At 37.6% G+C, this 25,348-nt stretch overlaps 1 protein-coding gene across 10 annotated transcripts in view; it reads left to right on the top strand.

The window, feature by feature from the left end:
• LOC122555980 (protein FAM131A-like) overlaps positions 1 to 19,714 on the top strand; it is a 55,163-nt gene extending 35,449 nt beyond the window's left edge. For all 10 annotated transcript variants that reach the window (XM_043702319.1, XM_043702315.1, XM_043702321.1 and 7 more), the window contains 4 exons: positions 6,952 to 7,045; positions 11,996 to 12,178; positions 15,626 to 15,754; positions 17,640 to 19,714. In XM_043702319.1, coding sequence (XP_043558254.1) covers positions 6,976 to 7,045; positions 11,996 to 12,178; positions 15,626 to 15,754; positions 17,640 to 18,139 — 882 coding nt within the window. In that variant the 5' untranslated portion in view covers positions 6,952 to 6,975 and the 3' untranslated portion in view covers positions 18,140 to 19,714. The remainder of the gene's footprint in view (positions 1 to 6,951; positions 7,046 to 11,995; positions 12,179 to 15,625; positions 15,755 to 17,639) is intronic.
• The last annotated feature ends 5,634 nt before the right edge of the window (positions 19,715 to 25,348 follow it).

Raw genomic sequence — 25,348 nt, 5'->3', positions numbered from 1 at the left:
GTCCAAGTCATCCATGCTACCTAGGTATACTAAACGCAACTAGTCTCATTTGCCTGCGTTTGGTCCATATCCATCCAAAACTTTCCTATTCATTTAACTGTCCAAATATCTTTTAAATGTTGTAATTGTATCCGTCTCTACCACATCCTTTAGTAGCTCATTCCATATACACATTACTGTCTGTGTGAAAAAGTTGCTCCTCGGGTCCCTTTGAAATCTTTCCCCTCTTACCTTAAATCTATGCCCTCTAGTTTTGGACTCTCCTACCCTTGGGAAAAACATACCTTAGGTATACTCTTTATCCATGCCCGTCATTGTTTTATAAATCTGTGTAAGGTCACTTCTTGGCCTCGTTGCTCCAGGAAAGAAGTACCAGCATATCCAGTCTCCTCCAACTCAAATATTTCAGTCCCAGCAACATCCTTGTAAATGTTCACAGAACCTTTACTCGTTTAACAACATAGAGTTATATGCAGTATTCCAAAAGTGGCCTCAGGTGCAACATAATGTCCTATCTCCAGTGCTTTGACCAATGAAGGCAAACGTGCCAAACACCACCTTCACCATCCAATCTTCATGCAGTGTCACTTTCAAGAAATTATGTACTTGCACCCCTTGGTGCCTCTGTTCAAGAACACTGCCCAGGGCCCCACCATTAACTGTAAGTCCTGCCCTGGTTTGCCTTCCCAAAATGCAACACCTCACATTAAACTCAATCTGCCACTTCTCGGCTTATTGACCCATTTGATCAAGACCTGCTTCTACTCTTAGATAATCTTCTTCACTGTCCACTATGCCACCAATTTTGGTACCATCCACAAACTTACTGAAAAAAAACTTTTATATTCTCATCCAAGTTGTTGATATGAATGATAAATAACAGTGGGCCCAAAACTGATCCTTGTGGCACACTGCTGGTCACAGGCCTCCATTTCGAATAAGGATGTTGTGAAACTTGAAAGGGTTCAGATTTAGATTTCCTACAGTGTGGAAACAGGCCCTTCGGCCCAAGAAGTCCACGCCGACCCTCCAAAGAGCAACCAACCAGACCCATTTCCCTCTAACTAATGTACCTAACACTATGGGCAATTTAGCATGGCCAATTCACCTGACCTGCACATCTTTGTGATGTGGGAGGAAACCAGAGCACCCGGAGGAATCCCACGCAGACACAGGGAGAATGTGTAAACTCCACACAGGCAGTCGCCCGAGGCTGGAATCGAACCTGGGACCCTGGTGCTATGAGGCAGCAGTGCTAACCACTAAGCCACTGTGCTGCCCAGAAAAGATTTACAAGGATGTTGACAGGATTAGAGTGTTTGAGCTATAGGGAGAGGCTGAATAGACTGGGGCTGTTTTTCCTGGAGCATTGGAGGCTGAGGGGTAACCTTATAGAGGTTTATAACATCATGAGGGGCATGGATAGGGTAAATAGACAAGGTCTTTTCCCTGGGTTGGGGAGTCCAGAACTAGAGGTTTAGGGTGAGAGGGGAAAGATTTCAAAGGGACCTAAGAAGCAACTTTTTCACGCAGAGGGTGGTACATGTATGGAATGATCTGCTAGAGGAAGTGGTGGAGGTTGGTACAATTACAACATTTAAAAGGCATCTGGATGGGCATATGAATAGGGAGGATTTTAAGGGACATGGGCCAAGTGCTGGCAAATGGGACTAGATTCATTTCAAATATCTGCTTGGCGTGGTTGAGTTGGACCGAAGGGTCTGTTTCCGTGCTGTACATCTCTATGACTCTATAATAACACTGTACCACAATCTCTGTCTTCTATTATTTAGCCAATTTTGAATCCAATTTGCCTGCACCCCATGTGATCTAACCAGTCTACCATATAGAACTTGAAGGCCTTGTAGCTAAAGTCCATGTAGCTAATGTCTCCCACTCTACCTTCATATATCTTCTTCTCAGCATCTACTTTATCAAACACCTAAGAATCTTATAGGTATTTTAAATCAACCTGTTCCAAAGTGTAATGTCACATCTCTGGAATAGGTAGAGATGAACTTGAGTTGAGCTCAGAGGACACTACCACTGCACCACAAGAGCCCCCTAAGAATCTTTTACGTTATGGTAAGATTATAGCTCATTCATCTGAAGGAATGTGGCCCTTGGACTGATGCAGGAAGTTGAGAGATACCAACAATGTAGGCATCATGAAAGCTTAAAAAGTGCCTCGTACAGTCTTCCAAGATATGAATGTGATGATCACAGATGAGTTGGACATTGATTGGATAGAAACGTTCCCTAATACTGGAGTTAATGATGTAATGATATGTGTGGTGAGCAGAACTGAAAGCAATATGCTAATTGTGATCTGATCTGAACTTGTTCAGCAGAAGATCTCTCTGCTTTTATACTTAATGCTACTATTTCTAAACCTGAAGATCCACATGCTTTTCTACACAATCTCTCAATATGTTCTGTCGTCTTCATTGATTGATGGACATGTAACTCCAGAACTCTCTGTTCATTCACACTCTTTAGAACTGTGCCATTTGTTCACATTGATTGTCCATGTTCCTTCTACTAAAATACTCACACTTCTCCATATTAAATTCAGTCTGTTCTTTTCTTTCTCATTCTGTGAGCCTGTTGCAGGTGATTCGTATCATTCTCACTATTTAGTGGCATTGGCAAATTTTAAACTTTTGACTCTGTCTCCCAAAATGTAACTTATTTAGATAGGGTAAAGGATCAATAGTCCTATCATTGACAGTTGGGGAACACCAAGGTTTATCAAGATTCAGTCTCAAAAATAGCCATTTGCTATGTTTTTTTTGTCATTAAGACAAGTTTTTAAAAATCCATTTGGACATTAACTTCCAATTCCATGACCCTCTATTTTACTAGTCAGCCTTTTATGTAGGGGTAAATTGTCAAATGCTTTCTTAAAATCCACATAAATAAGATCTACCATAATTTCTTCTCCTTTCTTCTCTGTTACTTCATCAAGTATCAAATGAAATTAGTTAAGCATGATCTGCCTTTTACAATTCGTGTTGGTTATTCTGAATTCTGTCTCCAAGTGCTTGCTGGGTTTCTTCCTGAACATTGTTTCTAAAGTCTTACACCATTGATGTTAACTAACTATGCTGTTGTTGTTATGACAGTCCTCAGGCACTTTCTTGAATATGGATGTTGCATTGTCCACACTCCATCCTCACGTCTCTCCTCACATCCTCAATATTATAACATAGTCAGGAAGTAAGGACTTCTTAGTTGCAAACTGTTCGATTTTTACATCAGTGTAAGCACATGATTAGAGTTGCAAACCATTTGCGAAATTTCTAGACTGAAAAAGAGTCCCAACAAGCCCATTTGGTCCTCATGTAAAGCTGTACCCCATCCCAATTAACTCAATCAACCATTAAGATGATTTCAATTCAAAAGTATGGTGTTATAATCAAAAGCAAAATATTCATTCAGTTTGTCTCCCTTTTGCATCAAAATGGATAAAATGAAAAATTGAACAAATGGCATCAGAATATACTGCTGAGAATACATTCATATTCATGGCTTATGCAAGACATGGGGTTTTGTCCTGCTGGCTGCCTAGCAATCCTTTTTGGACTTGATTTATGTTTCACAAACCTAGGAAGTCAAAAGGAACAAGACCTCCAACTCTGTAGTAAGGCTGCAAGCCTCTCTCTCCTCCGCTCTTGACTGAAATACACAGGAAACTGATAAAGACTGGGAATCTCAGGATTTTAATGACCTTGCAAATCCTGAAAAGCTGAACTGTGGCTACTTTCAAAAAGCATGGGATCAATTTAATTTCCATCTGAACAGAAGCTTGATTGAAAGAATTTTCATCAGTCTATTTTTGTTAGCATTTCAATTTCATCAATAAGAAAATTGTGACAAGTCATTAAAGTCTATCTTTTTTTTTCAGACCATTGGCCAATAACGGTGCTTTTCTTTTACCCTTTTAAAAATATAATTTCTGCAGCATCTTTTGTTGCCTTTGTGTTTTGTGTGTGTGTGTGTGTGTTAGAATCAAAAAGGTATATAGTTCTAATTCCTAATTTTTATGGCTGTTAATCAGTTTTCCTACTTGTTTTTAAAAGTGAATTTTGTTCTAATGAACTCAAAAAAAAATCAATTTGTGATAAAGTGGCCTGGAAGCAGTCTCTTTTACTGAGTAATATTACAACAGGGAGACAGTCGGCATTTTGGTGATTAAATGAAACCATTTATGAGTGGTGTGATTTACAGTGCACTCCTTCTGCCAGAGACATAACACTCCTATATTCCTTTAAATATCTTTTCCTTTATTTGTCATTCCCTTACTTCAGCAGAAGGTGTTGTAACCTTAATGGATTCAATCCATGGGAATGGGTGGCTCACTGTGTTCAAGTGACTAAAATTCATGTGTGAGAGTGGCATTGCGCATTGTCTCCTGCAATGTGAATACCTGTGCCCAGCCTTCTCCTACCTTCACATGAATTTGACACATTCATTTTTAGCAGGGAGGTAGGCTTGGAAGAAGACTTGGGTTTATCACGTTTTGACCAGATATAAAATGGTGGTTTACACTCCAAATATAATTTAATATATACAAGAAATTCATATGATCGCACTTCAGCTAAGGTGAACTATTAAAACTAAAAGCATAAACATGTTATCTGAACATGCACAGAACCTTGAGATTTAATTAAAGCTCATCAATTTCTCAGCAGTGCTTGTTGTGTATATTTTTTAGAAAATCAGAATACAGTCAGGCAAAGTCAACATGGCTTTGAGAAAGGGAAATTGTACTTGACAAATTTAGGAGATCTATTTGAGGATATAACAAGGAAGGTGGATAAAGAAGAACCAATAGATGCAGTGTATTTGGATTTCCAATATATTAAATAAAATGTCACATTTAAATTAAGAGCCCCATTCTGATGTTATGGATGATACTTTAGCACGGAAAAAGAATAGGCCAAGTAACAGGAAACAGAGTTGGAATAAATGAATAAACACATGTTCAGGATGGTAGAGTGGTAGAAAATGGTAGTTGTCAGAGGGATCACTGCTGAGGCCGCTACTGTTTATAATCTAAAGTAATGACTTGAATGAAGGGAGCAATTGTGTTGTCAAATTTGCTGATGTAATTGAGATGGGTAGGAAATAGAGTCCACAACGGGGCAGGATAGTGGAAGCTAGATCATTTAATTTGTTCAAGGCTGAGTTAGACCTATTTTTGATTGCCGAATGAAGTGAGAGATATGGGGGACCATTAGGAAAATGTATTAAAGCCACAATCAGATCAGCCATGGTGGAGCAAGCTTGAGGGGTCAAATGGCCTACTCTTGTTCCTATTCATTTATTATGTTCTTATATTGTAAACTATAGCCACTTATTATCATGCTCTGTGCACCATGTTCAACAGATAAATATAGTTAGAGTCAGGAATGGGAGGTAAGTGAATGGAGTAGAATGGATTATTTGCTGTTAGAGTCAAGTACTCATTTATAGTACATGGTAGATAACATTTTATGATAGATATGATTACCTCTGTGCGGCAATAGTCTAATGGTCCAGTGATGATGGCTTTAGTCAGGATAATGGTATGATTGGTTAGGTCTGGGAAGATGGTAGCTTCAATGAAGATGAAAACAATTGTATATAATTAGATTACTTACAGTGTGGAAACAGGCCCTTCAGCCCAACAAGTCCACACTGACTCATTTCCCCAACACTATGGGCAATTTTGCACGGCCAATTCACCTAACCTGCACATTTTTGGACTGTGGGAGGAAACCCATGCAGAACACAGGGAGAATGTACAAACTCCACACAGTTAGTCACCTGAGGCAGGAATTGAACCCCTGTGAGGCAGCAGTGCAACCACTGTGCCACTGTGCCACCCATGATGGGTGTCAAGAAATGTGCAAGGTTGTATACTATATACTTTTTATTCAATTCTTTCTATTAATGAATAGTGCTTTGAGTATAATTACTCAAAATGTCATAAAACATAATAGTTTCTTTGATAAATCTGTATTGATTATGATATTATACCGAACTAATCTTACTAGCACTGTTACAAATGAATGACTATGCATGTACACAGATCTGTATGTTATCTGTATTTCCTACATATATTTCTTGTTCTGAGGAAACATTTATGTTTCTTACAAAATAATCTGAAATTGACAGTGTTAGTTACTCTTGCAGGTTAGACTAGATTCCCTACAGTGTGGAAAAAGGCCCTTCTGCCCAACCAGTCCACACCGACCCTACGAAGAGTAACCCACCCAGACCCATTTACCTCTGACTAATGCACCTTACACTATGGGAAATTTAGCATTGGCAATTCACCTGACCTGCACATCTTTGGACTGTGGGAGGAAACCGGAGCACCCGGAGGAAACCCATGCAGACACGGGGAGAATGTGCAAACTCCACACAGACAGTTGCCCAAGGCTGGAAGTTGTTAAAGGTTACACAGTACTGAGACATACTTAATAAATGGATAGCTAAAAATCTAAAATGATAAAGTAAAACTCCCTTGCGCACTTCACAAGTCAAGTGAATAACTTAGATAGAGGTAAAAAATCAAACTTTCATTTTCAACTTAAATTGATTCAGTAGCGAGCATTGAAGAAAGAATGTTCATGAAATGTCCGATTTGTGCTATTACTTTTGGATATTTCACCTTAAAAAGGAAATCTCTGCATCCTCAGACCATCACATATGAATGACTTCAGTTGAGCCAACATCTTTTATTAGTAGTAAAACTTGATATCGTCAATTATACAAAAAGAATTAAAAGCAAATTAAATAAATTACTCAGTCTAATGAAGTGATTTGCTTTAGAGGTAAAGCAAATTAAACTCATGTATATTAGGTACATAAACTTAAGTTTTTACTGATCAAGTATTGACAGCATTATTCAGATGGCAGATTCAGTATTGAGGGGTCATAGATTATCCTTTATTTTTGCAGGTAAATGTTGAAGACACTATTGAAATGTTACCGAAATCAAGACGCGCACTTACAATCCAGGAGATTGCTGCACTTGCAAGATCATCTTTGCATGGTTTGTGTGCATTCCTAATAAGTAAGGATGATCATTTGTGTCAACTCACTCTTAGGAGTTGGATGATCTAAAATTTAAATTCACGAAAGTGTGAACGCTTGGACAAATATGAGTGGGTTTCCTAAATAATTTGTATATGCGGTACTCCTACTCCTATGTAAAATATACTCTCAGTGATTGTAGAAATACTCAAAATCATGGTGTGGGACTACAGCAAGGGAACAAGTAGAGATATGAGCTCTAGTGAATGCATGAAACAGGAATGCATCTCTTTCAGCTTGCTGCTTCCATCAACTGCAATAATTAGACTCTTGGAATTGAATACAAATCCAATGCTACATCTTCAGGCTATCTAGACGTTTCTAAACTCTGGCCAAGTAAAGATATCTGATATTGCCCTCGAATGTCAAACTAGCTCTTATTACATTAATAAACTATTATAATATTCAGGTCATTTACTAATCATGAAAACCATATAGAATTGAAATTTTAAAAAAGGTACATTTTGTGATGCAATGTAAACTACTTTGACACGCCATTAAAAGAATGTAAATCTATCAAGTGACAGGTTAATTTTCCCTAGTTCCAGAAACTAGCTTCTAATTGCCTTCAGGGATAATGTGAACAACAAAAAATAGAATTGGAGCTTTTGGGTGGGTAAGAACCATTTGGCCTCTGAATCACATTCCATTTAGATGCAAAGTAGCTATCAATGTCATTTATCCATCCATTAGTCAAACTTTAAAAAATGTATTTAGCCAGAGAAAGAAATTACTTACTGTGGCAATTTTGTTTTGATCTCTAAAAAGATCAGCTGAAAAACAATTCTCCTCAAAATGACCTCAGCAATAGACAGATAAAACCGGATTACGTGGCCTTAAAGAGGCACAGCATATACAGACAGTAGCAGTAAACCATGTAATGTTCATTAATAAATATGAACTAAAGTAAGTAAAGTTGGAAATTACAGACACAGATTGCCTTGCAGGATTGTGATTGTGGGTATACTGGAAATCTGATTTAAGGAAGGGCAGATCTGGGTATTAAATATTCCTAGTTAAAAGGTGTTCAGAAAGATATAGAGAGAAGGAGAGATGATGTCTTTGGTATTGAGGCATTGGACAAAGAGGATGTTTCAGAAGGTTCAGGGACAAAATTCATTTTGTTCAAAGTAAGGAATAATTACGAATAATTGCGTAACATTTCGACCAGCAGCTACAGGGAAGGGTATAGAGGAATTAATCTGCAAAGAAGTTGCAGAGAGGTGTAAACATCTCTGTGTAGTTATAATGGGGGACGTTAATTACCCACTTATAAACTGAGACAGCGGTATGTAAGGATCATTGAAGGACAAGCATTCCTGTAATGTGTTCTTGAGAATTTTTGACAGCAGTTAGAATCCAGTCTTAAAAGAAAGGAGGCACCGGATCCTTGGGAATGAGGTGGGTCAAGTAACTGAACTGACAATGGAGTAACATTTAAGGGGGCAGTGACGATTGTATCCTAAGGTTTAGGATAGTAGTGGAAAATGACATTGTTCAACCCAGAGTAAAAGTAATCAGCTGGTGGAAAGGGGACTTCAATTGGTCAAGGACAGTTAGGCCAGAGAACCTGAAAGCGAAGGTTGGCAGGAAAAATAACTGAACATTGGTCACTTACAAAGAGGAGATGGGTTGGGCACAGTCAAGATATCTTCCTTGAAAAGGGAAAGGTGGGGCAAACAAATCCAGACCTCACTGAATGACAAATGGAGATAAAAATTAAGTAAAATAGGTAAAAGTGTGATCATGACAGGTTCCAGTAGTAAATGCAGTTAAGAACCAAGGTGAGTACTGAGGTTCAGAACAGAGGTGAAAAAGTAAAAAGACTGCCAGTTAACATAGAAGAAAATCCCAAAGACTTCTGTAGGAACATTGATAGTAAAGGAACGGTTAAAGGAGGAATAAGATGGTCTAGGCCCCAAAAATGGAAACCACACACAGAAACAAGAGACATGGCTGAGATGTTAAATGAATATTTTGCAGCTTTCTTTACCTAAAAGGCAGATGCTGCTCAGACCATGGTGACTGAGAAAGAAACCCAGTCCCAAGAAAGGTTTAAAATGATAAGAAGGAGGTAGTGGATAGGCATTTGGTACTTGAAGTTGTAAAGACACAGGGACAGAATGAGATGCATCCAAGAATATCCCCTTGTTCTAAAAAGCTTATAAGATACTCTCAGCAAGTCCAGCCAGTCACTTTTAAATTCAGTGGTGGGGAAATTTCTAGAAACAATTATTTGGGAGAGAATTAATAGTCACATTAAAAATGTGTTGATTAGATGAGTCAGCATGGATTAGTTAAGGGAAAACCATGTTTAACTAAACTGCCAGAGTTTACAGTAACAGTGAGAAGGAAAGGCAATTTAATGTGGTGTATGTGAATTTCCAAAAGGCATTCGATATAATGCCACACAACAAACTTGTGAGGAAATTTACAGGTCACGGGATTAAAAAGGACAGTCACGATGTGGATACACAGTTAGTTGCGGAATAGCAAACAGAGTGATGGTTAATGGGTATTTTTCAGGCTGGAGAAAGACTTGCAGTGGAGTTCCCCAGGGTCAATATTGAAACCCTTGCCTTTTCTGATGTATATAAACGATCTTGACCTTGATGGTCAGGCAACAATTTCAAAGTTTGTGGATAACACAAAACTTGGGAGAATTGTAAACTTTGGGGAGGACATTTTGATGGAGCGGGCAGTTTGGTAGTAAACCAAATTCAATGCAGAGAAGTGAGGGGTGATTGACTTTGCTACAAAGGAAATGGAGAAACAGTGTAAAATAAAGAATTATATTATAAAGGTGTGCAGAAGCAAGACACCTGGATGTATATGTACATAACTCATTAAATGCGGAAGTAGAATCATAGAAAGCTATTAATAAGGCATACAGTATTCCAGGCTTCATTAATAGGGACAGAGTACAAGAATAGGGAGGTTATGATGAACTTTTAAAAAGTGCTGGTTAGACCTCAGCAGTGGTATTGTGTGCAGTTCTGGACTCCACTCTATAGGAAGATTGTGAATCTATTGGAGACAGTGTGGAGGGGTTTATGAGAATAATTCTAGGGATGAAGAAAGACTGGAGATGTACAGTTTCCTAGGAGAGAAAGCTGAGAAGAAATGTGATGGAAATTTATAAAATCATGAGGGTTGTGGACAGAATAGATTGGAAGAAACCTCTTGCTTGTAAATGGATTGACAAAGGACAGAGTTTTAAATGTTTTGCAAAGAAAGGTGAGAGAAACCTCTTTTCACACAGTGAGTAGTCATGAATGCACTGACTATGAGGTGTGGTGGAAGCAGTTGAAGGTATTAGATGATTATTTCAGTAAAAACAATGTGCGGCATTACAGAGAACAGCAGGAGCTCTACACTATGTTAAAGTGCTCAGAGAGCTGGTGTACATGAGGGGTTGAATAGCTTCCTTCTGCAACATAACAGTTCTGTGATGCTGTGAAATTGCTTTATATGTTCTATTATAACTCTAACCTGGTATGTAAATAACTCCTAAAACCCCAAAATTCTGAATGTTAAACATTTAGTTGAGGGCGAGATGCTTAGGCAGCATTCTGTTATAATCTTTATAAGGTATTACCATGTTTGTATATGGGTTTTAGACATAAAAGGTACATTGAACAGTGTTCTATAGCCTTCCGTTTATGGTGAAGCCAAGATTAAGGGAGCTCAGCTGAGTCATTGGCTTTCCCTATGGTTTACAACAGCATCTGTTGCACTGTAGTCCTGATTTGGAAACTGGCTTCACTTCCTTATTATGATGCTTCCTAACTCCTCTGTGTACAGTTCATCTAATGATAGATAGTAGCTGAGCATTTAAATTACCAACGAAATGTATGCTTTCAACAAATTTTCCAAACAGGAAGCAAAAGCCAACTCAAAGCAGAAAGACATACAATGCCCTTCACAATCACACAATATCCCAAAGGATTTTACTGTGCAACTGTTGACATGCCTTTGAAGTTTAGATTCCCTACAGTGTGGAAGCAGGCCCTTTGGCCTGACCTGTCCACACCGACCCTCCAAAGAGTAACCTACCCAGACCCATTTTCCCTCTGACTAATGTACCTAACACCATGGGCAATTTACCATGGCCAATTCACCTGACCTGCATATCTTTGGATTGTGGGAGGAAACCAGAGCAGACACAGGGAGAATGTGCAAACTCCACACAGCCAGTTGCCTAAGGCTGGAATTGAACCTGGGACCCTGGTGCTGTGAGGCATCAGTGCTAACCACTGTGCCGCCCAGTGTAATCATTGTAAGAATGCATTCACTAGAGTGAGAGAATAAAGATGATTGATTACTAAAGTTGAATAGTTATTTTGGAATCTGTGCTGATCACTGCACCATTCTTATACACATCAGCTTCAGACATAACTCAAGTTGTGTATACTTTTAAAATTCATTTGATTTTACTTTACCCTAATAATTTAGGTTTGACTTTTTAATTGATTTATGGGATGTGGGTGTCACTGGCTGGATCAGCATTTATTACCCATCCCTAGTTGCCCTTGAGAAGGCAGTGGTGAGCTGCCTTCTTGAACCATTGTTATGCATTTGGTATAGGTAGACCCACAATGCCATTAGGAAGGCAGTTCCAGAATTTTGACCCAGCAACACTGAAAGATTGATGAAATATTTACAGGTTTGGATGGTCACTAACCTGGAGGAGAACTTCCAGCAGATGACATTCCCACGTACCTGCTGCCTTTGTCTGTCCAAATGGAAGTGGTCATGGGTTTGGAAGGTGCTGTCTTGGGAGCCTTGGAAGTTCTGTTGTGGACTGTATTACTGAAACAATTTTTACAGTGAAATTGTTGATTTGTTCAAAATGATTTTATTTTCTACATGTCCCTTCTTCTGAACCAATTTCCTTTTTTGTATTCAGGTTTCTCCCAAGTCGTAAAAGACCATGTAACTAAACCTACTGCCATGGCTCAGGGTCGAGTTGCTCACCTCATAGAATGGAAGGGCTGGTGTAAGCCCATGGAATCTCCAATGACTCTGGAGATTGATTTCAATTCCTACTCAGACTTAAGTGAAGGTGAACAGGAAGCAAGATTTGCAGCAGGTAGATCAACTTTTAAATTCAGCCATTAAATGTACATGTTATTTATTCAGCTACCTGATCTGTAAAATACATGTTGAAAAAAATCTGTTTGATCCTTTGTAGTAAAACGTGATGTACAGTTGTGAATGTCATGGATTTGATAAGTACTATGAATGACAATTCTGTTGTCAGCATGCATCGAGCACAGATCCTACATACTGTTAGAAAGACAAATAAGGAGACAAAGTGACATGCACAATGTGAGAACTTTATAAGTGGTAAGGCCTAGAATAATTTAGCTGAATTGGTTCAGTCATTTTAATACTAGTTTAGAAATGTTCTTTTTACATGCAGTAACAATCTTTAATTTGTCATCCTTCTAAATTTTCTATTTTCCTGAAGACATCAGCTGACCTTTTTGAATTGACTTAAACATTTAGGTGGGATCTCAATTTAATTCAAAGGAATGCATTTTTAACAATGCAGCAGTTGCTCAGTACTACATGAAGTGTCAGTCTAAACTCTGGTGCTCTTTATCAATAGCATTTTGTTTTTCATTTGCACTGCACAATTGAATTATTATTTGGAAAGTTATGAATACAACGCAAAATAATCCCCTAAAATACCTCTGTTCCCCACAATAGTCTTAGAGTAATGGGTAGTTCTATGGTAGGAGGTAGAAGTTTAAGATTCCTTGATGTGTTCTAGCTCTAGGAACATTTGGTTAAACTAATTATGCTCCCTTCAAATTGAATGGACTGATGGAGCTGTACCAAAGAGAATAACCCGGGTGAAGCACTCGAAGAGTTTATGGGTATCAATTATGGAGGAATCAGTCAACCTTTATAGAACTCCTGTTTTCCATTTTGCTCGAGTAGAAATCATTTAAGCTGGGGAAGCTTGTGCAATCTCTGGAGGCAAGTTTGGTGGCTGGAGGGAAAATGACACGTTCTCCACTTCCACCATGATGCTGTGGCCTTCCCACCTTGTAGCCAATTGAGACATTACGTGGCTAATTAATGCCACCTTAAACCCTTCATCCTACCACTATTGGTATTAACCCAGAGGGGAGCTTGCAATGCAGGAAGTATGATAAGCAAACCCATGTGGATTACATGCAGGTTTCTGGAGAGGTCCCTCATTTAAAGGCACTCAGTGTCTGATCAAGGGACCCAACCATCTCCCCTCCAGCACCTCAGCCACCATCGTTTACCGCTGGCCTGGAATCCAGCAATGATCTTAGGTACTGGTGGGTATCATACAGATAGCAGCCATCTCCTCCCTGCCCTGATTGACTAGCTGCTGCTCGTGGGTATGATTTCCATCTTTGGTCCTTGATACTGGCTAAGGCTACTGCTGGTTTGTCAAGTGCCTGATTATTATATGATGTGATGAGTCATCTGCAAAAGAAGTGACACATGGTTCTTGCCAGTTCTTTAGACAGCAGCCAAGGATCTGGTTACTTCCACAAAATTTTGCCCAGTAACCTGAGTATCATCATAACACTTTTCATGAGAGTGGACGTCCCCTGATAGCTTAGCTTTTGGATGAGAGCATTGCTCAGTGTAGTAATCAGTTATAAAGACAGAATAGGTAATCCATACTAAATAATCTAATTTCATCTCAGACAGCAATTGCAGATTACAGAAACAAAAACTGAAATTACTGGACAAACTCAGCTGGTCAGGCAGCATCTGCAGAGAGATGTTTCAGATCTCCAGCATCCACAGCTCTTTTTTTTTATTTTACTGGAGATTATGTGATTGACCTCAGTTTTAAATAGCGATAGATTAGTCAAGCAATACTTTTCTCTTCATCAAGTAACTCTTGGTAGAAAGTGTAAGCATATGAACATCAGACGAGGACCAGACCAAGCCTAAATATGCTGTTTTCAATTATTGTGGAGCTTGTTGACTCTTGTTGTCTCCCTAATGCATAAAACACTTGGTTCAGTGAGAGATTTTGGGGTTTCTTTGGAATCAGACCTCTGTTGACATGAGCAACATCAGGAGGATGAAAGAAAAAATTTTCAAATTTGTGTTCAGCTTTTAAACACATAACAAGTGGTCACTAGACTTTGAACTGAACCTTACATTGTTAAGGTAAACACATAAAATAGATTTTGAGAGTGCTTGGATACAAAACCATTACCATCATAAGGAAGAATATAGGATTGGCATATTCTATTTTGCAACAAGTATTTTTCTGCTGTATATTGGGCTGTGATTTGTTTTATTGCCTCATTACAAATGAATAGAATTGATATAAATTTACTCACCTGATTAACTGGTTGTTCTCTTGTATATTAAAGACAGTCTGAACATCAGTTAGGTTCTCTTACAAACTCTATATAGTGGTGTCAATTCAGAAAACCAGTTTATTGGGAAGATTTGTGTTAAACAATTATTAATCATTAAAGCTGAGGGTTAGTGTCTTGTAACGTTTCAGAGGAATACCTAAATACCAATTATTTTTCGTTTGACAGTGATTGAGTATCATATACAAAATGCCTGTAGGTTTTTGAACGTACTGTAATTAATGCCTATAATTTAAATTTTCTATTTGAACACATTTTGGATTTGATCAAATCCCTTATGATGTGAAGCCCCATGGAACTCACTTCTTCCTTCTTTAGATATGTTCTAGCCTGATCGGGTGATGGATGGCTAAACCAAATATGCACCCTTCAGAATTGAGGGAGCAAAAATGGGGGACACACCAGGGGAGATAACCAGAATGGGAGGGAGTGAGGGTTTTTCTTGGGACAAGGGCATCAATTGTGAGGTGAGGGTAAACCTCTGTTAGATTTCCTTTTAGCCTTTTTGGCCCCAGTAGATATAATCTCATCATAAGAATGGTTTTTCCTTTTTTTTTGTAAATATTAATTTGGTATGCCAGATTTTTAAATATCTGCTTAATTTTTAAGAAGATTTTAAAAGATAATTTTAACATGCTTTCCATTTTATAACACTATAAATACATTCAAATAATCTAGGACCAATGCAGAGTTTGTGTTGTGAAACATGAGATTCACACTGTATATATTTATATACAAGAATATAGAAATTTGTTTGAATACATAAAGAAAATAGATTACTATTGTGAATGAAGATAGTTGACTTTTCACATTGCTGCTAATTTATTTCCATCCATGGCACTTGGTGCACATTTTAAATTGACAATCCATTTATTAATAATGCATTTGAGCAATTACAATTGGTAATATCACATTGTCACTGAGCTACTAACAGAAACATCACCATTTCAATTAGTCTTCTTTACATATGTTCTTAAAAACAGATAACGTCCTCTCAAAAATGTTTTGTAATATTAGGGAATGGGTTGGAGTTCAAGGATGAATATCGTACAGTTTTACAGATCTCGGGAAAGCTTTAATTTGGTAGCACACACAGGTATTTACTAATTTCTGTTCACTCCATGTTTTTAAATAGAGTATTTGCATTTCAGGTGTGGCAGAACAATTTGAGATTGCAGAGGCTAAGCTCAAAGCGTGGTCATCTGTCGACGGCGATGATTCAAATGATGACTCATATGATGAAGATTTTGTACCAACTAGTGACAGCACCCTGCCAGCTGGTAATGGTCCCTTTCAAACCACTTTTGTTCTGTTATCATTATATTCTTTGTCACTATTATGCATCTATACTGAATTATATGATAGTGGTTCTGCGATAGAAGTGCACTGTTCTTTGTTATTGTCCTAAGTTTTCATGATTCTCCTTACATATATTACCTTGTGTCCATTCAAGTATAAATGAAGCATTAGCAGTATGGAGCCAATTAAACTATTATCATAATTCAAAATATGTTTGTGAATAACAGCATCTGTACTTGCATGAATAATATTTTGTGTTCTGTCTCTGTTTTTCTTGGTCTATATTTCCACCATTTGATTGCAGTTCTGAAACTTTTCAAGGATCAATTACTGTTCCTGCAATTTTTGTAACTTCACATGTCATCTCACAGTTTATATCTTCCTCCAACATCTCCTTCCTCGTCCTATCTCAAAGGGCTCATTTTATGTAAAACCAAAATACTATAGATGCAAGAAATCGGATATAAAAACATGAAGTGCTGGAAAAGCTCAACAGGTCTGGCAGTGTCAAGGTTTTGAGTTCGATATGACCTCTTCAGAACATGTACTGTTACATGGCTGCTTGTCACAGCAAGATGTAGAAGCATAATTAGGTTCCCTACAGAGTGGAAACAGGTGCTTCAGCCTGACAAGTCCACACCGACCCTCCGAAGTGTAACCCACCCAGATACATTTCTCCTCTGACTAATGCACCTAACACTATGGGCAATTAAGCATGGCCAATTCACCTAACCTGCACATCTTTAGACTGTGGGAGGAAGCTGGAGCACCCGGAGGAAACCCACACAGACACAGGGAGAATGTGCAGATCTCACACAGTTGCCCAAGGCTGGAATCAAACCTGGGACTCTGGTGCTATAAGGCAGTAGTGTTAACCACTACACCACTGTGCTGCCCCACATTTCATGTGTGACCCTTGACAACGACTGTAGGTAGGCTATCATGGTGGATCATTCTGGATCATTCGTCTCCTTGCTTAGCATCTAGATACAAGCACTTCCAGTAGAAGGTCATTTTATAATATAAGGAGAAAGAGCCTGACCAGTTTTCTTGACTTTAATATGGGCATTTGAAGTCAGATGCATCATCTCTGTCATAGGTTTTTAAACTCTATTCTGGTCTCTTAGGGAATCAAGGAGTATGGGAAACAGGTTGAGGTATGGAGTTGAAGTCTAGGATCAGAGCTGAAAATGTGTTGCTGGAAAAACGCAGCAGGTCAGGCAGCATCCAAGGAGCAGGAGAATCGATGATTTGGGCATGAGCCCTTCAGCTCTGATCTCCAGCATCTGCAGTCCTCACTTTCTTCTAGAAGTCTAGGATCATCCATGATTAGATTGAGTAATGGAGCAGTCTTGATGGCAAGATGGTCTAATCCAATTCTGGTGTTTTTATTCTGTGATTGCTGAAAAGGCTTACAAGTTGTTTGTGACATAATCTTCACCAGTCTTTAGCCCTCAGTCTGTGAAATCCACCTGGAATGTCTCTATTGATACCCTGTGAAACTGAAAAGAAATTTATAATTTGGCTGGTACACCTTAGAAAAGTGTGGCCTCAAACAGTAAAACAAGAAATCATGGTACCAAATATTCAGTTCTAAGAAGGCAAAAACTTTGGAGAACTTCTTAGGGAACTGTTTTGATAGGAAAAGGAAAAAATATATTTTAAATAATTTATTACCTTTTTTAGAATGTATTGTCTGTCCCATTCAGATTTTATCTTTAGAACATGCGATGAAATACTGTATGTGAATGCAATAAATCTCTACCTACTGTGAATGACTTTTGCCCAACAAATCAAGACACTGTAGGACTATAATATCCAATCATATCACTGTATTTTTGAACTGCAATTATCTTATTGTTTCAGATGCAGCTGGACAGTACCCACAAGTGAATTACTCGAGAGATATGCTGCATGGCCATTTGTGCAAACTCACAGTGAGACAGGCATCATGTGAGCAGGAAAGTGATTCCTCCCAAACTGTCTCCCCAGAGACCCTTTGTTCAAGTCTGTGCAGTCTGGAAGATCACCCTTTGCTTAAAATGGAGCTGGGGTCCCCCACCGAATTAGCCACAAAACTGTTTGGTCAGATCAGTGCAAAGACTGGTCATAGGGACATGATCTCTCAGCTGCAACCAAACAGCAACACTGAATGTGCCTTTAGGAACCTTATCTGTGAGGACTCCTCTTATTCTGTGTCTTATGCTGAATCTTGTTTTACTCCGGAGGAAGATGACTTGTCATGTCAAGATTACAAAACCATCTGTAAGAAGGAGGACGGCGAGTATGAGGGACGTAGAAAAGTATCAGACGTTGCTTCCTCAGGTGTAGTATCTCTGGATGAGGATGATGCAGAAGATCAATGAATTCTTTGTGACCCTGGCATGTGTTTCTCCCTTTGATACTGGTCTTGAGGCGTCCAAACAATCGGTCTGTATTTTGTAAAAGACTGTAAAAATAACCTTTGCACAAATAATTGCCTGAGGTTTGATGCAAAGGTTCAAGCACTTCACAGGTTTGCATGCTATGAAGTGCCGAAAGGAACTGTTTGCTGAAATGTTCTTAGCACGGTATGTAGCTCAAGCTTTGAGAATCTTTCATACTGATCTTTAAATTACTTGCTCTGTTATTTTTCATGCTGGAAAGCATTCTCCAGTCACAATGGCATGGCTATGTCTTGTGCTAAAATGGCCAAATTATAATCTTCGTACAAGATTAAGCAGCTGCTGGAATGTTCTTAAAAACAGACGACATGTCTTTTTAAAAATATTTCACATAAGAGGTATTTGCTTTTAACCTTCTAGTTTTATACCATTCAACATATTATAGTCAGATGATAAATTAATTTTCAATGGTCTAATGAAAAACATGCAATGTCTAAATCTTTTAAATTCCCACAGTTGAATCCTCTAATTTTGGATAAAATAGTTTCCACTGATGCAGTAAAGGAAAGTGCATTATGGTTCAAATTTTATATTTTTGTATTTGTGTCTGCATCTTGTGAGGTATTGCTGTAAATTGGATTGCACGGGGCTTCAGTGCTGTTGCTGTAGGATATTTCTTTGTTATCACTGTGTGATATAGTCTATAAACAAAGAATACTGTGGTATTTCTGACTTTCATTGTCATATTGTTTAAATTGCAAGTGTTTTAACATATAATCAAGAATAATACAGCCAATATCCCACTCAAATAAAAATCACATGTGAGTGCCTGAAATACTGTTTGATGTGGCACGTTCAAAACATAAATCTCTTTTAAAAAAAAAGTGAATCCTGTATGGAAGTGCGTGAATTTGATGATTATATTGGCCAATTTAATAATGATACATGGATGCAATCTTTTTTTTCTTTTCAATTCTATTCAGAAAGATAGACTGTTAAGGTACCCAGGGCTGCCATTACTTTCTGGCTAGGTGCTTCAGATCATGCACTCACATGTGAGGAAGTTATTAATTGATAAAGGTTCATCGCCAATGGCTTTCTTTTTTGTGTTGCTGTTTTCCTGGCATGATAATGGTCTGGCAGTGCAAAAAACAGTTTCCATGCAATGTTTTATTGGCTGTAGCTGTTTTTCTGAAAAATTATGAGCAATTCATTTGCTTCAGATTGCCCATAACTATGACTTTGTTACATCTCATAAGCAACAGTTATGTTTGACTGGGTCTGGCTTTTCATTTGTAGTTAGATGCTGGATATGATTTATAAATGTTCTTTATTTTCCCAAGAAACATCACCTACCTTGAATGCCTACTGAAATGTTTTTGGGCTTGATGTAGCCCTGACTGTACAGCATTAATATTCAGTGCTCACACCCCTCCTCCGGAAACCTCCCCAGAATACTGACGTGGCCTGATTGCTTATGCTTTAACAGCATCTCAGGAGAGTTAAGAGAGTGTTTTTTTTCCCCCAGTAAAACAAAGACAACCCGAGTAACAATTGTTACAGACCAAAATTGGGAAGTGAAGCTCTATAATTGGAAAAGCTGCAAGATCCATCATACTTTGGCTGTAAGCGTTTGATCATATTGCCTGATTGTTTTGGATGTACTTGAGTCTGCAACTAAGTAATTGCTAGTCTTTGTTATACTTCTATTTTCGAACTGAATTATAGAGAGGGTGAAAGTGGATCATCTTTTTGATTAAGCGCAGGGCTATTTTGCTACAACTGGGGTTCTAATAAACCTTGCTCAATAAAGCGCACCAAATTATTTTCCACATAGGCGTTAACAGAGGTTGCAGTTCTCTCCGTTACTAATTGTGCAAAGGTTTTGTAGCACTAAAAATTTTAGAATTTCCCAGTTAAATGGAAGATGCCACTGTGAATGTTCCTATGAAATCTACTTGCACTCATCTATTTTGTAATATTGTAAATGTAGTATGTGATACTGTTCCTTAGAATATAACTTGTGTCTTCTTTTGTCTATCATTTCCTTTGTTATAGCAACAATTAAGAATTCCAAATAAACTATCAGTAATGTTTCTTTGTTTGCTTCAAATAGCTTGTTGACTTTTCTTCATGGTTCTTTCAGTGTTTGGTAGATTTTGAACTTCATGAACCTATCACTTCAGTCTAATTAAATGCAATTGTTCTTAAACATGGAATTTAAATTACTATATGTTTCTTTGCGCAGATAATCGTAACTGTCTAATTTCTGCTGTCACTGCATTGGAAAAAGTAAGATTTAGTAAGAAGTATTTCCTCTTGTCTTGAGAAAGTCTGAAAAAATAAGGTTTTGGGAATAATTCTACTCAAACATGAAATATGATATTAACGGTGGTCTCTTAAAAAAATCATTGTAACAGTATAATTTTTGAAACAAGAGCAGAAATACAAACTGGAAAGATCAATAAAGAAAATCTATGCATACCACTTATGGAGTGTACACGCACAGTGTTGGTGAACCTATGTTTGATCTCTCCTATTCATTGGATTCAGGGAGAGAATTCATGTGGAAGGTTGGTCCATCTGAAACTACTCAGACAACTGCTGGTCTAGAACTGCATGGAGAGGAAACAAATGGAAGGGTGAAAGCCATGTTAATTAATCACACACAAAACATTTCCAATTAGGGATTTCACAATAAGTATTACTGTTACCCTATCCTCGCTTTTATTTTAATAGAATAATTATGCAATGTGAATGTTCAATTCTACTGTTAGAAGGCAGACACAATGATTATTATTTAAAATAGGCACTGACCATGAATACAGTATCAGAAACAAATTTAATTTCAGGAACAAAAGCTATCTAATTTCCTTCTGCATGCAAAGAAAACTTCTTTCAGTCAGTATATTTCTAACAATATTTCAAACTTAAACAGATGTCCTTATAAAATGTGTTATTTAATATCTCACTTCGTATTTCTTTATTGGCTCTAGCTATATTAAATAATAAGGGGCCTCAAATCACAAAAAGATAAATTTCTATTATCAAATAATATTTAATCCCTTCTTATTTGTGATGCGATTTAAGATGATCTTTTTAACTGTCTTATTGGTTTACTTCTTACATCTATCCATTCACTGAATTACTAAATCGACTTCAAATGTTTTAAATACAGAAAATCTGAAAACACTTCAGTAATGTGTTCTATTAATCATATTACCTAATTAATCAAAAGCCATCAAATTAATTTTAAAAGCATTACTTGGCTTCTGAAAGGAAGTGGCCTTTCAGAAGCAGAGCTTTGCTTTGGAAGGAATATTAGGATTTGTGATGAATGAAAGGTAAGTGTTTGAACATCCAAAACATTTGACTTACTAATTTGCAATAGCAAAAAAAAACGTGAACCTATTTATTTTCACATAAGCATCAACACCCAGGCTTAGTTCACACTCAATGTTATTTACATTGAGGTTTTTTCCACCAACTCCTGGCTTAAAGAGCTAAAGCCAATGAAAAGAGAATAAACTGATGTTTGTTCTAAACTGTTTGCTGCTTTTATACATTGTGAATGTTAACTGCCCTGCATTAGTAACAAATTGGAATGGAGTTCTTTTGTAGCATGAATGCTGGCTCAACCCAAACATTTATGCTGTTATAAGAAGTAATTAACTTGATATGGAGATAGATGTTTCCTAGCATGCTGGGTTTTGAGAACAACCATTGACAAATTAGACTAATTGGGCAATCCAAGAGGGTGTTTGTGTAATTGAAGAAGCAATTTAGGCTTTCTGATGATTTTATGTTTGCATCTTTTTAGACTTTGAAAAAGTAAATGTACTCAATATACTAGTCACAGATTTTCTTACAAACATCCTTAGGATAAATCACTTGATAAGGTTAACTCAAAAGCATCTTGGAAGTTCAGAGAAAAGCCAAAATCTACAAAATAAATCTTAAATCTATATTTAAAACAATACTCTTTTTGTCAAACTGCTTGTAGTCAGTGAATAGAATCCATTTAGGAACTGTGCATTCTATTATACCTGATGGGATATATGACCACTTGCAGTGCAGTATCACCATATCTCAAAAGCAAAATCTTTGCATACTAATTGTCATTATAGAGCTGAAGGTGCAGACATTGTGGATAATTAAATACGATGTATCACGTAAATGTATTAAGGAGAGATTATTTTGAAGTGAACGTCTTTTACTTTTATGCCAATGGTTTCTCCACACATACATTGATTTTGGTTCCATTTTTCTCATGCAGTCCTTTGGTTGACATCTTGCAGTAGCACAGATTTAGCTTTCATGTGTACTCTGTTACATACCAATTTCTAAACCTTCACTTTCCAAGACCATTGCTATGCCATCCACTTGCTGATTGCCATCATACCAAGTGTGAACCATTATCTCTTCTAGTTAAATAAGCATAAGACTGCTTTCAACTACCTCTGAATGTACTGTTTCCCTACTGTATATTACAAATCAATCTCCCTTGTCTTTGATTCAATGTAGTATTTAATGGTAATTGATCTGTATTTGACTATTCTAGCCAGTTCCCCAATCTATGTAATTGTGCTTGATTGTTTAAGCCTGTGATTGATTCCACACATAAAAAATGATTCTGGCGAAGTCCTGGGGCTTACACTGAAGGTTTTCTGTATGCTGAAACCTATCAATTCAAAGATATGTTAAAGTTCTGTAAATAAACTGTTTGGATTTAGAACTGGAATCATTCTACATTGCTGTAAGATAAATCAGAGAAATAAGATATTTAGCTACTGGGAAAATATTAGAAGCCCACTAGCTTTTGGAGCACCGCTCCTTCATCAGGTGATGAACCACCTGATGAAGGAGCGGCGCTCCGAAAGCTAGTGCTTCCAATCAAACCTGTTGGACTATAACCTGGTGTTGTGTGATTTTTAACTTTGTACATTCCAGTCCAACACCGGCACCTCCAAATCGGGAAAATATTGATAATAAGTAGACATAATATATACTCACCTTCAAATATTTTTAAGCATAGTCAATTGCAATACAGTAGGTGTAATTTCCCAGTACTTTTAAAATGTTTTTGACTATTCCTTTCCTCCGCAATAGACTAATGAATACAACCAGAGAATATGGAGAGGTGTAGGAGGGAATTCGAGAGGTTGGAGGCTAAGTATGACCACCCTGGTGAAGTGATTAAAATCTGAAATCAAGAAGCCAGAATTAGGTGCCCTCTCGTGGTTCAGATGAACTGGGACTAGGAGACCTGGTTTTGAATCCCACCTGCTCCAGAGGTGTGCAATAACATTTCTGATTAGAAAAATAAGCTAATTTTTTTTTAAAAAGCCAGAATCAGACAACTGCTGATAGACCTGAAGTTTGCTGGACTGGGCAGATTTTACAGCTGCGTCGCAAGTTGAACTATCCTGTTCCTTCATTCTTACAGCCAGTCACTGCTTGCCAATCCACATTGAACTCAGTGAAGCAACAAATTAGTTTTAAGATTCTCAGCCTTGTTTGCAAATCTATCCTTGGTCCCATCCCTCTCTTTCTTTCAAATAAGACCATAAGACTTGGGAGCAGAAATTAGGCCATTCAGCCCATAGAATTTGCACCAACATTCAATCCTGGCTGATAACTTTCTCAATCCCATTCTCCCACTTTCTCCCTATAACCTTTGATCCCCTTGACAATCACGTACCTGCCTGTCTTAAATTCAATGATCTGGCCTCCTCAGCCTTTTATGGCAGAATCCATAGATTCAGCACTCTCTGGCTGAAGCAGTTTCTCCTTATTTAGAATGGAGGTAAGAAGAAATGTCTAATTCATTGAATATTACCAAGATTAGTTTTTTTTATTCATAATCCTCAGAATGTAGTTATCTTGGCAACTCACCACTTTTGCTTCATATTTACTCTAAATTATAAACTGATTATTTTGTCACATCTGAAAGCAAGCGGGAGAAAGTGGCCTTGTTGATAACTCAAAGATGGAAGGGATACAGGGTGAGGTTTGTGTTGGGAAGCAATTTCCTTTGCTCCTATAATTTACCTTCTCCTTGCTGGGCAGCCAGTAATTGGCCATCACCAATACCTGATTGAATGAATAGAGACTGTCAGTACAGGAGCAAATGGACCCCTTTGTTTCTGCTCCATCTCCTTCACGCTGAGAGATTGAGTCCAGTCCACTCAATGTGTAAATTCTCTGATTATCTCTTGCTATTTTGAGGTTGTATTTGTGTTGCCAACTCTGAGTTGGAGGCGTTCCTAAACATTCAGTCAGGTTGTGTCTATCTGACCATTTAACATTGCAAATATTATTGTACTTTCCAAAGGTTGGGTTTCTTGTGGTCAAAAATCTTTTGGTAAATTTACTGAGATGAATAACTGCATGAGGATTTTGACAAAGTAAAACCCTCTTTACACCCCTTAGCTATTGTCTAATGGTAGTTTTAAAAATATCTGTGCATAGAAATGATATGCATGCTGTCACTCAAAGTCAGGAATCCAAACATATAGAGAATTAGAGACAGGAGAAGATAGAAGAAAATAAAACCAGCAAACTAAAGAGTCGTAAGTAATGAAAATGCAGAAAGCAGGAAACAGAATTTTTAAAATGCATTCATGTGAACATTTTTAGCTTGTAGGTAAAAAGCCCAAGAGAGGAGGAGGACTTAATTTTCGAACAATCCATTAGAAAACAATTTGATAGAAATGATTATAATATCATTAGTTTTAAGGCAGCTATGGAAAAGCAAGTTAGATTAGAAATAAATTAGATTTTCTGAAATTGAGAAATTTCACAAACTTGAGATGTGGTTTAATTAAAGCAAACTGGAACTGGTAAATTAGTGTGAGACATTCAAAGAGGGGATAGTGAGAGTTCAACACAGGTACATTTCCTGAAAAAGCATGGGATTAAGTCCAGAACCACTTGGATATCAAGTATTTTAAAGCAGAGAATAAAAATGGGAAGTGTTTATGATAAATGCGAAGGGCTCAATATTGCAGAAAACCTTGCGTATGAAGAGTGTAAGGTGAAATTGAAAAAAGAAATTATGAAAACAAAGACATGAAGTCCTATTGGCAGGATCAAGAAAAAAAAGTCTTTTTTTTGTCATATATAAAAAGCAAGGGGATAACTAAAGAAAGTGTGGGACCAATTCTGGATCTCAAGGGTAGCCTGCATGCG

This window comes from Chiloscyllium plagiosum, chromosome 13 (assembly GCF_004010195.1).
Source record: "Chiloscyllium plagiosum isolate BGI_BamShark_2017 chromosome 13, ASM401019v2, whole genome shotgun sequence".
Classification (NCBI taxonomy): Eukaryota; Metazoa; Chordata; class Chondrichthyes; order Orectolobiformes; family Hemiscylliidae; genus Chiloscyllium; species Chiloscyllium plagiosum.
Note: the sequence above shows the minus strand (reverse complement) of the source record. Positions and strands in the feature narration are given on the sequence as shown.